This window comes from Arachis hypogaea, chromosome 14 (genome assembly GCF_003086295.3).
Source record: "Arachis hypogaea cultivar Tifrunner chromosome 14, arahy.Tifrunner.gnm2.J5K5, whole genome shotgun sequence".
NCBI classification, from domain to species: Eukaryota; Viridiplantae; Streptophyta; class Magnoliopsida; order Fabales; family Fabaceae; genus Arachis; species Arachis hypogaea.
In genome coordinates this window covers 25,307,839-25,324,179 of record NC_092049.1, presented here as the reverse complement: position 1 = coordinate 25,324,179, position 16,341 = coordinate 25,307,839, and the positions used below count along the sequence as shown (strand labels likewise).

Here is a 16,341-nt window from a genome sequence, read left to right as displayed (position 1 = left end):
CTAGTCATTCTAATGTGCAACCCATTATTACTCCGCAATTTTCTATCAAATAAGGATTTTGAAAAGGCGTCACTAGGAAACCTGCTCCCACTTTTGTCCTAAAACTCTATCTCATGAAAAGTAAGTCTGGCATAAAACTTAAACAGTTCATTATATTCAGAGATATAAAACCAACCTGGAATATGACTGCACAAACTACGAAATAGGAAAACTCCAATTGATCTTAGATAAAATAACACTGTCCTAATAAAAAGACAACTTATTAAATTCACAAGGTAAAACTAATTTAAAATCTAATTTGGAAGGAATAAATAAAACTCAACATTGCAATTAATGAAAAACTAATTCTAATTTCACCAAATTAACAACAGACATAACAAAAATAAATGATATAAATTCAATGAAATTGAAAGAAACTCATTCACTAAACTCAAATAAAATTTTTCAACAGTTCAAACACTCTTAATTTCACTATCTAACCAAATCTAACATTATTTAATTTTTAATTACACTAAGTTAATATAACAAACCTAATCACACACTTCATTAAAACAAGTTTAATAAATAATTTAATAAAATACATAACAAAATTCTAAACAGACAAAAAAAATCTGAAAAAAAATACAAAAACTATAGAAAAATTACCTCTGATAGTGGCTGCAGGACGGTGAAAGCTTGGTGGTGACATGAGGCGGTAGTCACGGCGACAAGATGACGACCTCCAATGGTAACAGACACCAACAACAGCGACAACGACGATAGCTCCAGTGGTGGCGACGACAGTAGCTTCAATGGAGTAGCAGCAGGGAGATGAGAGAGAGAGAGAGAGGCGAGAGAGAGAATAAGAGAAGAGAGAGAGAAAGAGAAAGAGTTTTCAAAAGTAAAGGGAAAGGGTTTCGCATTTGAATTTTACCCCAAATTCGCTGTCGAATTTACCTGCAAAAAAATCCCATGGTAAGGTGTTCTTCGTTGCGTAAACGCCACGTTTCACTAACCCTGTTACCGTCGTTATTTTCTGACGAAAAATCTGACGATAAAATTGGCGGTAATAAAATGAATTTTTGCACTTGTATTTACTGTCAAATTTAGTTACAGAATTTTAAGTTTGACGGTAACTTATTCGAGGGAAGAATTTTTACTCGTAATCATAAAAAAATCCACCACTAAATTTACCAATAACATTCGTCGCTAAATCCAACGGTAAATTCGACAGTATTTAACGTTACTTTTTGTAATGCCAACTATGTCATCATTATACGAATATCATGAGTTACTTTCATCAACTTCCAAAGTTCTTTCACCATTTTGAGCTTAAATCCATTTCCTAAACATTACAAAAGCGATACTTTATCCAATAATTTATTTGAGTAGTAAAGTACAAAATTGATCACGAAAGAATACGACGCTAATAAATCTAACCATACAAAAATTAAAATTAACTTGTACTCATAAAAATGGAATTTGCTTAAAAAATTATTCGAATTCTAAAAACCATCTAAAATTTTCAAATTACCTCTTGTAACTTAAACTATTTATCTCAAACTCTTCATCATTACCACTATAACCAACCTGCAGCCACCACCATGTAAAGGCCACAAAAAGCTTCACAACTTTAACACTCTTCATCTTCATTGCTTTTGCATGTCTCAAAAAATTCAAAATAAATGGCTTGTATATAGAAATTATACAACAGTAAAATTTCTCAATGTACTAAATTTGGTTTCGCTATTAATATCCATTTTATCAAGCCAGATTTGGTTCCATCATTAATACCCATTTTATCAAGCCTCAAAGCATGCTTGAAAATTTAATAACTTTGTCATCGATGATGATCAAATCAATATCAATGTAATGTTTATTTGACTTAAGATAGCGAGAGGGATGTAGTTAGAAAGAGAGTCAAGACCATATAGTGATCTATCAATGAAGAGATTTTCAGTTGCCTTGTTCGAAAAAGAAGGTAAACAAAATGCAAACTTAGAAACAATATTGTAAGTTAAAGAGATCTAAATGGATAAAGAAAGTTGTGTGTTTCTTCCAAGGCTTAACGCTCTTATGATGATTCCCTTGACAAATCCAAAAAGTGGTGGAGTTTGAAACAATTTAGTGTTGGCATAGAGAGATTAGAGGTGGAGTGGATTTGGAGTGGTGGTAAAGTGTTAGAAATCGAGAGCGGAGTAACGTTAGACTTTTAGGGATGGTTAGATTAGGTTATGTTAAAAAGGATAATTTTAAAATTTTGAATAATTTTTTAAGATTTGAATAGTTTTGTTAAATAGAGTTCATATTTATGAGCATAAGTTAATTTTAATTCTTTTATGGTCAAATTTGTTATCGTCATTTCTCATTAGTAGTTTTCGATTAGCAGTGCTACATAACCAGCAAATATTATTATTTTCGACTAGCATTTGGCCAGCAATAATTTATACCCATATTTATAGACATTTTGCACACACAAAAACATAATTTTGTTATATCAAAAATAATATTTTTGACAAAGATGTTATTGAACTCTTTGACAAGCAAATGTTCGACAAGTTTAGACTTTGATCATTGCCAAGTGCCAAAAAATATTTCGATCAACCTCCAAATACATGTTAAAATTAGCTTTGGATATGAGCTAATTAGGTACTCCGTTAGGTACTCTCTATTAGTCGATTGGCTCAAGTGTGTAAGTCGAAAAGACAAACTCGACGGAGGTCAGTTGTGTCGAAGAAGAGGTCAGCAGGTCTTCTTAAGACAGCGAGATCAAGGCTCGATAAGTACTTTGCGAAGAGCATAGTGCTCATCGAAAGGGATTCATCGCAGAGAGAAGTAAGGTTGATCGACAAGTCTTATCGAAGCAGAGCGATAAGTGAAGATAATTGATGGTAGTTACCCACGTTGTACAAGTGAGCGGGAATGGTTATTCAAGGATTGATGCACGTGGAAGTTATATTTTAATTTGATTGGTAGAAGACTTTTATAAATAGGTGAAAGATCAAAAGAATAAGGGTTGGAATCTTTCAGAGAAAACACTCACACTCACTCACATCTCCAGCGACTTTCTGAGTCAGTCAAGAGTCTTTTTCTTTGAAGAGTTCCTTCCATGTCTTTACTTTTCATTTAAATTTCCTATAACTTTCTTTCCATGCAATTTATCTTCTTTGTCATGTCATTTTGTTTCCTTTAAATTCAGTAACTTTTACGCTTCCCGTCTTTACCCTTTAATTTGCCCTTTACTTTTTCAAACACTTTTCCTTTCTATAATTTGATTTTCCTTTTATTCAAGTCATTTAAGTTTTATTGTTCATTTCGAATTTCTACAAAGCTTAGTTCTTTCTTCTTCGTTATCATTATCAAAGCCATGGATTTTGATGCAAATAAAACAGGTACTCACAAAGAGGAGTAGGTTTCGCTCCTAAACCACTAGATGTTGAATCACGTTCAATTTGTTAAAAATCGATAAAACATATTGGCATGTCCATTGGGACCATTTTAAAATTTAATTGTGTCAAAATTTGTTGTTTTCAACTATTGCATTGTGCATACAGTGTTGATGTTTGGTGCATGCAATTAAGAAGTGGTAGAATTGTTACCATGTCTGAAGAAGTTTCAAATGGCAATGCAGAAACAAGTAAGAATGCCCCAATAACTGCTACACAAACTTTTGCAAATTTGATTCCACATGCAGAGTATAATTCTAGGGAGAATATTGCAGTTATTGATGCAAGTGTTGGTGGTTGTGGGCGAAATCCACGCCCTAGGATCACCCCAGTGCAGAATCAACCGCAAGTAACCGCAGGTTGGCCTTCATTTGGCCTTCCTCCTGGCTATACGCCTTCTATGGGCATTTACACATTTCCAGTCAGATTTGGAAATGCGCCAGTTATGATTTCTAACCAACCTTGTTTTTCATATCCTAACGTTAGTCGAGATTATCAAGTGGGCTCTTCGTCGAATAATTCAGGATCGATGGTTGAGTTTTGACAATATATTGATGAAAAGCATCATGATTTAGTCAACCTGTTGACTCACCAGATGACTACTATTTTGAATCTTATCCTGGCTGACAATGAGTCAAAATATGATTGACTGGTTAAACAAGTCGAGAGAATTGTCCGAATTATCGATTATGATGAGGGGTAGCCTATTCCCCAAGATTTGGTAGTAGACCAGGAGAACGTAGGATATAATGAGGAGAATGTATTTAATAATCCTAAAAGGAAAGAAAATATCCTTTATCTCATTCGACGAGATCAAAATGCTGATGAAGTTTTGAATAGACTTCACACACAGCGTGGATATCAATACCCGGTGACAAGGATCGTCGAGGATGTTCTTAATAGAATGAGTATCAACATGGGTCTCATTCATCGACCATATTTTGTTTCTGCTTTTCCTACTGCAGTACAAATGACAGAAGTGTCAAGGGGTGTAAAAAATCCCAAAATAATTACAAAATTTGCAGGTGAGGCTGGAGAATCAACTGTCGAGCTTATAGCTCGCTATATGGTCGAATTAGGAAATTTGGAAAATAATAAAAAAACATGAGAATGAAGTTTTTTCCTTCTTCATTAACAAAAAATGCTTTCATTTGGTTTTCAAATCTAAGACCCAATTCGATTTTGACGTCGGCACAATTAAAAAATGTTTTTCATGTTCAATTTTATAGGGCAGAGTTGAATGTCTCGTTGACAGATTTGCTTGCAATAAAACGAGATGATGGAGAATCGATAAATGACTATATAATTCGATTAAAAAATGCTCGCAATTGATGTTATGTGTCGATCCTTAAAAGCAAGATCGTCAAAATAGTCATTAAAGGTCTTGGCTTTTATATGCGTCGAAAATGACTCAATGTGCATATTCCTGATTTAGCCCATTTGGCTAAGAGAGTTTGACAAGTTGAAAAAATAAAGAAAAGAAGAAGGAAAGGGAAATGGTTGAATATGAGTATGTCGAAAATAATATTTAATGATGATAAGTATTTTTGCTTTTGTCCTTCTAGTAAAAAAATCATCAAAAATAATATTTTCGACAAGTTATTGTTGAATTCTTCAACAAGCCAATGTTAGACAAATTTGAACTTTATTAAGTTATAGGTACATATTGGAACACTTTGGAAGGAGTTACGTACTCTATTAAGGTATGTACAAGTATGTCTATAAAAAGAAGTTCTTGAGAAGCGATTATTAGCAGTTGTTAGATATAATTGTGGAAAAGAGAAAAAATCTTTATTCAACTTTGAAATTCTATAAAGTTGATCAAATTTCAGAAAAGAAAAGCTTCTCTGTTTAATTTTGAAAGTGTGAAGGTGGAAATAAAAAAAATTCATGGATCATATCATGATATTTTTGAATAATCAAAGATGACAAACTTTCTTACCACAATGATTTGAGAAGGAAAAAGGAAATTACCATGATTTGGGTAATATGTTGTTATAAAAAATTCAATGAGGTATCGAAAATGAGTACGGCTGAAAATATTCAATAAAATGTCAAAGATCCAGTAGTTTGACAAACAGCCACTTCGCCTTAAGATGTCGAAAACACATACTTGGGGGCATTTCTTATATCGAAGATAATTTTTTTCGATAAATTGAAAAAAAGAAAAGTGTCGCTGAAACATGAAATTATATTTATTCATTTTATTATCCTTGCCTCTTCAAGAATGGCATGATGCTTTACTAATATTTTGTCATGCATTGCACCAAAATATTTGTGAAAATTTGTACAATATATGAAGTTGATCAACTAATTATTTGGGGCCAGTTTCAAATTGATCAAGCCATTGAAGACTAATTTCGACAAAGAAGAGCTATTAGGGTTGGATGGATCAAGAATTAGCAAGAGTTTGGTGATTGAGAAAATGAGAGAATATCAACCGCAACAGGCTCGATGCAGTTATTTTGGTCGAGGCCGTGATAGAAATACCATTTTTTCGAGATCGAATTTGTGGTAACCAAGGTGGTTGACAATTGCGTCGAGTTAACACTGGTGTTCTTTTTACCTCCCGATGGGGCAAGATCTTCTCCTTTAAATCGAATCATCTTTCTAAGGGCAAAGCAGTTGAAACTCCATTCTTAAAAATAGATTCAACTATATTGATGAGGAATATTTTGAGGAAGAAGATAAAGAAATGGCTGGTACTGTCGTCGAAAATATTAAATAATAGTAAGTATTTATATTTTCTTCTTTCTAGTTGAAAAATAAATACTTAGGGGGCATTTGTTACATCGAAAATAATATTTTCGACAACGATGTTATTGAACTCTTTGACAAGCCAATGTTCGACGAGTTTAGACTTCGATCAGCACCAAGTACCAAAAAATATTTTGATCAACCTCCAAATACATGTTAGAATTAACTTTGGATTGGAGCCAATTAGGTACTCCGTTAGGTACTCTCTATTAGTCGAGTGGCTCAAGTGTGTAAGTCGAAGAGACAGACTCGACGAAGGTCAGTTATATCGAAGAAGAGGTCAGCAGGTCTTGAGAGATCGAGGTCAAGGCTCGATAAGTACTTTGTGAAGAACATAGTACTCGTCAAGAGGGATTCATCGAGGAGAGAAGTAAGGTTGATCGACAAGTCTTGTCGAAGCAGAGCGATAAGTGAAGATAATTGATGGCAGTTACCCACGTTGTACAAGTGAGCGGGAACGGTTATTCAAGGATTGACGACGTGGAAGTTATATTTTAATTTGATTGGTCGAAAACTTCTATAAAGAGGTGAAAGATCGAAGGAATAAGGGTTTGAATCTTTTCAGAGAAAACACTCACATCCCCAACGACTTTCTGAGTTAGTCAATAGTCTTTTTCTTTGAAAAGTTCTTTCCATGTCTTTACTTTTCTTTCCATGCAATTTATCTTCTTTGCCATGTCATTTCGTTTCCTTTAAATTAAGCAACTTTTACCTTTTTTCATCTTTACCCTTTAATTTACTCTTTAATTTGATTTTCCTTTTATTAAAGTCATTTAAGTTTTATTGTTCATTTCGAATTTCTGCAAAGCTTAGTTCTTTCTTCTTCATCATTGTCAAAGGCATGAATTTTGATGCAAATAAAATTGGTACTCACAAAGAGAAATATGTTTCGCTTCCAGACCACTAGATATCGAACCACTTTCGATTTGCTAAAAATCGATAAAATAAATTTATACCTATATTTACCAGAATTTTTTAGATTTTGTATACATGATTAGCAAAAGTTATTTATTAAAAATAATTTAATATTTATACTGACTAAATAATAATTAAAAATCGTTAACCGCAAAAATATCTCTTTAAAATTGTATTTTTATTTGGGTATCCTAATATAAGCTGTTATTTTTCTCCTCCTATTTGTATGAACTACTCTAAATTTCTTTGCTCTTGTACATGAGAACAGGGAGTAAGTTTGTGAATGAAATTAATTAGAGAACCAAATATTTTTCAGTCAATATGAGTTAATTTTTTTAAATTATAAATTCTGAATTTTAAATTTTAAATTTTAAAAAATAAAAAAATAATTTTATAATAAAAAGTAGCCTAATATTAATTATTTAAAAATTTATTTACTATATTTTTTTGTGAATTAATAAGTATGATGCACTTTCTTTTTTTAATTTATGTTATTACTAAATTATAATAATTAATTTTAAATTTCTAGTTAAGATGACCGTTTTTTTAATTCCATAATTAATGCTCTTCAATTTTTTAAAAACATAATAATAATAATAATAATAATAATAATAATAATAATAATAATAATAATAATAATAATAATAATAATAAAATGTGTTGAATGAAAATCTTAAAAATATCTAATCCAAACGAGAGAAAAAACCGAAAGATATTTGCAACAACAAAGGTAAGGGTGGCAGTAGGCAGCTCTATCTATCTCTCTCTGAATTCCCGATCTTTCTCTTCTCTCTCTGTCTCACTGTAATAACAAAACAAAAACAGAAACAAAAAACGAAAGAACCTCATCGACCTCTCTCTGTCTCTTCGCCACTCATTTCACTTACCAAACCTCACTTCGATTCTCATTCTCATTATTCCGATTCTCCCTCTCTCCCTTCTCATGGGTTGAACACCGCGCTTCTCAATTATCCAATCAAATCACGCTTACAATATCTCAATGGAGTGGGACAGCAATTCCGATCTCAGCACCGATGACGACGAACCCTTCCTCCGCGGCGGCTCCAACGACGATGAAGATTTCGGTGTCGGACCTATCCCTTTCCCGGTTCTCCAAACCGCGCCGTGCGGCTTCGTGGTTACTGACGCGCTCGAACCTGACCAACCTATCATATACGTCAACACCGTCTTCGAGATGATTACCGGCTACCGTGCTGAGGAAGTTCTCGGTCGCAACTGGTCAGTTTCCGTTACTCTTTTTTCTCAATTAGGTTAGGTGTTCAATTTCTTGGTATTAGAATTTGGAAAGTAATCGAGGTATTCTAGAATCTGGTTGATTTTCTTAAACTAGGGTAGAGCAGTGCGTAGATAAAAGCTTGCCTGAATTTTTGTTCTTTTCTTTTATAGTCATAAACAAATTGAACCTAAATAACGAGTGCCCAATTACTTAAGAGTTTTGAGGCCTAGGGTTTAGCACCTTTTCTTTTATAGGCCTGGGGTGGCTGCCAAAAACCCTAGCCCTCTTGCTAGTGCATAGGATAAGGGAATTGTTGAATTTTTCTTCCTTATTTTAGTTTGAAGTTTTATTATTGCTACAGAATTTATGTAGTGATTAGCTGTTGAAGTTCCATGCATGACTGTTTTGAGTGCTAAGTAACAAGGGAGAGGGAGGGGGAGGACGTATCCAAATGGAATATGCTTATTCCAGGAAAGTTGCTCAAACATTTATGTCCAGAGTTAGGTGTATTTGACAGGTTATCGCATTTGTCAAATAGTTTTGATGTTTACTGAATAAAAATGTTTGCTGGACCATTTCTACTCCACCTGGTTTAACTATCAGAGACCCGGAGACGGATTCAATAATCTGAAACTGCCATCATGTCCTTGTTATATAGAAAATATGAGTTTCAGATACAATCTTGAAAGATTTGTGGGGAGCGAAGCTTTTGAATTGAAGCTCTCATTCACAAGTTTGTTTTTGAGATTTCTTGTTGGATGATGTTTTCAGTGGGCAAGAACTAGGTAGCTAGAAGGATCTTATTTTGTAGAATGCCTAGTTAAGTCTGGGGAAAATTGTAATGAAATTTCATTCTACAACTTTATTGAGTCATCACTCGTTTCCGGTGTCAAACTGTTTCTGTGGATGACAGACAATAACACTGATACCGCTATGACAGTCAGTTAGGGTGGTTGGATAGGAGGCTAATGCAGGGTTGTCAGCGGTGATTACCTGGGCTATGCATTGAGAGAGGTTGGTTTTTAGCGCTAACTGTTTAGGATACCAAGTCCCTGCCAACACATTCTGGCATATCAAATTGTGGCATTTATTCGGGTCAAATTGCACTGGTCTCTCCTAATATGCCATTAACGGAGCCTTATTAGAGTTTAGGATTGTGTTTCACGTTTGGCTTTATGTTTTGGTCTATAAGGCGGTTGCTTGAGACCTTACATTCTCTTATTAGGGTATGTGTGGGGTTTTTCTTTCTGGCTACACTTCAAAAGTTTGAAATTGGTTAATTTTTGGCCCTGATTGTATTGGAAGCTTTCTGTCTTGGACTAAATTTTGAACAGCTATCTGTTAAATTAGAATGAATGATTGCTTTCAGTGCTAAATTGATTATGATGAGGAGGGGATATAATTCCTAATATGGGTATTTACTGAGTCTAACTACTGAGTAGTTTTAATTATTATATTATTTTGGATGCTTTATATTGAGAGGGGATGGAAATCTAAAACTTTAGGATGTTTTGTATGATAGAAATTTCTGCTTGATTGACACTTGGTGCTTCTTATTAAAAGCCATACTTCTTTCACTAAGTATAAGTTAGAGTCTGAACTTATTCCACAACACGTGCTCGTCCAAATGCTGCCACTAGAGATGCAAGCGTTACACACTTACACTACACTACTAAACATACCAAACAATGGCATTGACAAGGCATTGCTGCAGTAAAGATCTGGCTTTTTTCCTCCTCCCAAACCAACAGCACTAGATAACTGGAACTAATCCAAATATTGTTGACACTCTCAACACAGACTTGCCACAGACCAAAAGTTCACATATTTATGAAATCTTTTCTTCTCGAGTTTTTACAAATGCATTAATGCTTCGTAGTTGAAATCTGAGTGGATACTGCATAGTAAGAGAAAATATGGTTAAACAATGTATTTCTGTTATACTTTTATCTGTAAGGGTATAGTGTCTCATTTTTTGGGAACCCTCTGCTACTTCAATGAATTATTCTCATTTGAGGCTTGTTTAATGCTATGGCTCTTATGTAAGATGAGTTGTGCTGCTATAGGATCGAGCAATATGGCAAAAAATAGTAATAATTAGATGGATCATTACCTTCCAATTGCTTCTCTCGTCCTATCTGATACAGGAGCAGGAGCAGCAAAATAGTAATAATTTGAATGAGATTATCCTTATTAATTATTGTGGGTTCTGTTTATGGTTGGAATTATTGTATCATAATACTGAATTTTAAGTGTTCAAGTATCATTTTAATCCCCCTGGAGTTATGATGGTGTGTCAGTAGTAAGTTGTGTCTGGGAGTTTGTAGTTAGTAATTATAATCTGCATTCCCTGATAGTTCTAGTTTGAAAGATGACGCTATAAAAGCTAGCTTTTAGTCTTTGTATAGAGGGTAGCAGCTATTTCATAATAATAAGTTAGTATATAAGAAAAAGAGAATAAGTGTTGGCGTTTTTACAACATATCTTGCTTGCTTGATTGGGTGTTTCAAATTAGTTGTAGCTTTGATCTAATCAGTTAAAAATATTTTGCAGCCGCTTTTTGCAGTGTCGAGGCCCATTTGCTAAGCGAAGGCATCCACTGGTGGACTCAACAGTAGTAGCAGAAATTAGAAGATGCCTCGAAGAAGGGGTTGAATTTCAAGGTGAGTTGCTGAACTTTAGGAAAGATGGATCTCCACTTATGAACAGACTGCGGCTGACACCTATATATGGAGATGATGAGATAACTCATGTCATTGGAATCCAGTTCTTCACAGAGGCAAACATTGATCTTGGTCCTCTTCCAGCTTCAACTAAGGAGTCTACTAAATCAGATCGTTTTCGTTCCGTGCTTTCCTCATTGCATCCTCGTGAGGTGGGGGACCGAAATGTGACTCGTGGCCTCTGTGGAATATTGCAATTGAGTGATGAAGTAATTTCTCTCAAGATACTTGCTCGCTTAACTCCAAGAGATATTGCATCAGTTGGTTCTGTATGTAGGCGTTTGTATGAGCTGACAAGAAATGAAGATCTATGGAGAATGGTGTGCCAAAATGCATGGGGATGTGAGACTACACGTGTTTTAGAGACCGTGCCTGGTGCAAGGAGACTTGGATGGGGTCGGTTGGCAAGGGAGTTGACCACACTTGAAGCAGCAGCATGGAGGAAACTGACCGTTGGAGGTGCTGTTGAACCCTCACGCTGTAATTTCAGCGCATGTGCAGTGGGCAACAGGGTTGTCCTATTTGGTGGTGAAGGAGTTAACATGCAACCTATGAATGACACCTTTGTATTAGATCTTAATTCTAGTAATCCCGAGTGGCAACACGTCCAGGTGAGCTCTCCTCCTCCTGGTCGTTGGGGCCACACACTTTCTTGTGTTAATGGTTCCCGTTTGGTTGTATTTGGAGGGTGTGGAAGGCAGGGCTTACTTAATGATGTCTTTGTTCTTGACCTGGATGCAAAGCCTCCAACTTGGCGAGAAATTTCTGGATTGGCACCTCCACTTCCTAGATCATGGCACAGCTCTTGCACTCTTGATGGTACCAAGTTGATAGTTTCTGGAGGCTGTGCTGATTCTGGAGTCCTCTTGAGTGATACTTTCCTCCTTGATTTGTCAATGGAGAAACCTGTCTGGAGGGAGATACCAGTGACATGGACTCCACCTTCTCGCCTAGGCCACACACTTTCTGTTTATGGTGGTAGGAAAATATTGATGTTTGGGGGTCTGGCCAAGAGTGGACCACTGCGTTTTCGCTCGAGTGATGTATTCACGATGGATTTAAGTGAGGATGAACCGTGCTGGAGGTGTGTAACAGGGAGTGGGATGCCTGGTGCTGGAAACCCTGGGGGAATAGCTCCTCCTCCTAGGCTTGATCATGTGGCTGTTAGTCTTCCTGGTGGGAGAATTCTGATATTTGGTGGGTCCGTTGCAGGACTTCATTCTGCCTCCCAACTTTACATCCTTGATCCAACAGATGAGAAGCCAACATGGAGAATCCTAAATGTACCAGGGCGGCCTCCTAGATTTGCATGGGGACATAGCACATGTGTTGTTGGAGGGACAAGAGCTATTGTGCTGGGTGGCCAAACGGGGGAGGAATGGATGCTAAGTGAGCTCCATGAACTTTCCCTGGCAAGTTCTGTAATCTAGATCCTGTCAATAAGTTGCATGCTGTAGTGAAGGCAATGTGCTACAAGGCTTTGGTTACAGTTGTGACATCATTTGGAGCACAAGTTGGCGGCAAAGGTTTGTATTGGTCACTGATAACTCTTGAGAAGCATTACTCTTGTCGGAAAGTTTGTGTACTAAGTTGTTTGCACAATGCATTTTGTTGTATATGGTTGGTTCTGGCTCGAGAAGAACTTCTCAGCGAGTTGCATACCATGTTTGCTTTTTGTGAGGTAATGAGGTTGTGTGAGACTTTGCCCTTCAGTATGCACAATGAATTATTCTTCCTGAATAGATTAATAGTGCCTGATAACAAGTAGGTAACATTTTAGGGTAACTCACTTGATCTCCCCCATGTTTTGTTCAAATTGTGTAATTGAAACCGTGACAAACAATAGAAAAAGGAAGGAAAAAAAAAGTGAATGCATGTTCATAGTAATTAGGTATATTTTATGTTATGTAAGTCTACTGTTTTGTGTTTTAGAACGAGTCAGCTGACATGGTCTTAATTGGTTGTACTGCAAAAAGGTTTGAGATAGGGAACACTGCATATTGTACATATTTTCGTGTATATTGTAATAATATGGAGTATGATGAAAAGCATTTGTAAATTTTTTTTCTTTTCCCCCCTTAATATGAAGTCACCACTGATGAGAATGAAATAAATAAAATTTGCCTCTTCGACATGAAACATATTTCAAAGGTTTTTATTTTTTTTTATTTTTATTGAATAAAGACGGTAGCCAAAGGAATATATTTTTTCTACTGGGATATCCACATGTTTGAGATGACAGATGAGAATTAAACAAGATTTTGAACGCTAGTAACCGGCGAACTCAGAAAATTTTTTTTTTTTTTTTGGTGTCTGAATAAAAGCTAGGCAAGGCCAAAATAGGCTAAAACATCTCTCTGGAGCAAAACAGCAACCTCCTCTGATGGTTCTAGCCACTCGGTGTAAGTAACATTACCTCTAGCAAGAATTTCGATGATTTTTGAGACAAGATCTTTATCTTCACAAAGAATTCTGGTTTGGAAACTATGGGAGACAAGGAAAACATCCAAAGAATCTGGTTTGCAAATGATCACTTTCAAACCACATTCCTAAGAAAGTACCAGTACCCTCCATATGGTGAACTCAAAAAAAATCTTTTTTTGGTTGTTCACGGTATTTTCTTTGTCGCGGGTTTGTTGTCAATGGGTTATTGCATATATAAGGCGGAATTCGAACTCCCAACACTTGTTTAAGCGAATAAGTGAGATAATCACTCGACTAACCCAAATTAGTTATGGCGAACTCAAAATTTGATAACAGAGGATCAAAGTCTTGCTATTGACACCTACTAACCAATTAATTTATTTTTCATCTTTTGGGTCATAAGCACTTATTTATTTAAAGACCCAAAAATTAAAAAATACGTATTTAGAGAAAAAAAATAGACATTCAAAGCCCGAAAGAGAAGTCCCAATATTATGATGGCCCATAAAACAATCCAAGTCTTCTCCTCAACAAAGAGTCAAAGACATTGCTCACAGCACACGTGGTCTTGATTTATTGGTAAAATTCCTTGTCTTATAACAGGTGTATCCGTGTTCAAGACTTTATTGACATCAATAATGAATAGAAATCCTTAATGATGTGTGTATGAGTCTGTAGTGCTGAAGTTTCAACCAATGTTACCTAATTATGTGCCATGCAAATATATTGTTGTTTTTTAATTAAAAAATTATGAGACATTGCTCCCGCAATTGGCAATTCTAAGAGTTGGAGCATTTAAAGGTTATATCTATTGTTGTCAAACTCTCGAGTTAATTCGTAAACTGGTACGAATTTACGAGTTTAGATATGAAATCGACTTAACTCAGGCATAGACTCTATTCTGAGTAAATTCGGCTAGGCTCGGTCAAACTCGGACAAACTCGTGAGTCTAGGACCGAGTTAGCGAATTTGTATTTTTCTTTATTTTTGTTCAAAAAAGTGTTATTTTAAAACTAAAAAAATACTTTTTTTTATTAGGGTTACGATAACACTCCCAAAGAATGAAAGAAAACCCACTCACAACTCACTCATCTGCGTCGTTTCTCTCAAGTCTCACTTTCTCCACCGTGTTCAGCCGCAGTCGCCGTTCCCCGTCGAGTTGCCGTTGTTCACCTGCGTCTGCTACCTCTGCTCTGATTTGCGCCATTATCTTTGTGAATTTTATCTATGTTGCCCTCTGCTTTGTATTTCTTCACATCTTCACTATCTGCAACTCCATCGTGCTATCACCGTTCACAAGTTCGACTACTTCTCCTACAGTCCTATCTTTGCTCTGGTTTGCACCGTCGTGAAATCTATAACTATTTGTATAAGAATAATTATAGAAGATTTGAATGTGTATTTTAAAGTATTTATTATAATGTATGCTATTATTTTAATTTATTATGTGCTTTAAGATTGATATTATTAATTTTGAAGGGTTAGAATTGAGTAAATATACATTATGTATGATATATATATATACTCCACGAGTTTACTTAGACTCACGAGTTTGACAACCTTTGTTATACCCCTTATCAAGTATTTTCTAAGAGAAAAAAACCTTAAACGTCCTGACAACTATTTAAAAGGTAACAACGTTTTTAATAAAAAAATATTTTTTTTAATTTTTTATTTTTATTTTTATAAGACTAATTAATTTATTTATTAATATTTTTTTATATTAACGAAATAAATCTAATAGCATATTAAACTGTTGATTTATCTATTAAGAACCGATTAGAATTGATAAATTATTTTTTATTAGGAGTTTCGTTGTCTTTTAAGGATAATTATTAAGGCCGTTTAATTTTTTTTAATATTTTTGTTATCTTTTTTAAAATTACGATGTAAAACTAAGAAATATTAATAATTAACGTGTCACATAAATATGTTCTGAAGAAATATTATTGACAAAAGGACTAATCACTCCCACAAAATTAAATATCAAGAGTTGAAAAGAATATTTTTTTTTTGTCGGAAACTCGAAGTCTTTAAAAAAAATTATCAGGAATGGATATTCACATTTTTTTATTTTATTTTTTTTAGTTAGACGTCTCTAGTTTAAATGTTACTACTTCTGCATTAAATAAGACTTAGGGTGTATTTGTTTGAGGTGAAAATAAGAGAAAAAAAAAGAGAAGAAACAAAATTAGAAAAAAAATAGCTTTTTTTTCTATTTAATTGAATAAAAAAAAAAGAATGAATAGTATAAAAAAGTAAGTAGAATCCACTGAAATTTTTTCTACCAATATTGGATGGAAAATGAAAGAAAAATATACTTAATATTAATATTTTAATATTATTTTCTATTTTTTAATATATTTTAAAATATATAAAGAAAATTATCTTTTCATAATATTATATACCATTTTCTTTCTCTTTATTTTTCTTTTATCCAAACATATCTAAAAAGAATAAAATTACACTCAATTTTTTTTATTCTTTTTTTATTTTTTATTTTTCAACCAAACAAAGCCTAATGTCTATTTGAGTTGGATTTTCGAAGAAATTTATGAATCTATCGCAAAATTACATACAGCAGCTCCCTCCACAAAATAGAGAGAAATCGACAATCCTACGCCGGCCGAGGGTCACCTTGTTCCCTCCTCATTTCTAGGTACTATTTCATTTGATATGTTGTTTGGATAAAGAAGACTCCATGAATTGAAGTAAGCCAAGAGTTAGTAAAGGCAATCTTATCAATTATATTAATGGTATATTAAAATTATTTATTAAAATTAATTTTTAATATAAAATATATATTAAAATATAAAATATATATTAAAAATAAATTAATTTATATATATTTAGATATAAA

The 16,341-nt window shown here is 34.3% G+C and overlaps 1 protein-coding gene across 1 annotated transcript; it reads left to right on the top strand.

Annotated features, from left to right (window-relative positions):
* The first annotated feature begins 7,778 nt into the window (after positions 1–7,778).
* LOC112741855 (adagio protein 1) lies at positions 7,779–13,116 on the top strand. The gene is made up of 2 exons (XM_025791009.2): positions 7,779–8,336; positions 10,888–13,116. Exons 1-2 carry the CDS (start codon positions 8,098–8,100, stop codon positions 12,485–12,487), a joined length of 1,839 nt encoding a protein of 612 aa, XP_025646794.1. The 5' UTR covers positions 7,779–8,097; the 3' UTR covers positions 12,488–13,116.
* The last annotated feature ends 3,225 nt before the right edge of the window (positions 13,117–16,341 follow it).

What these genes read in the sequence shown, in the direction of transcription:
- LOC112741855 (XM_025791009.2), top strand. Translation starts at nt 8,098, where the DNA reads ATGGAGTGGGACAGCAATTCCGATCTCAGCACCGATGACGACGAACCC. An exon ending in GAAGTTCTCGGTCGCAACTG is followed by an intron (nt 8,337 to 10,887) that starts GTCAGTTTCCGT and finishes AATATTTTGCAG; the next exon opens with CCGCTTTTTGCAGTGTCGAG.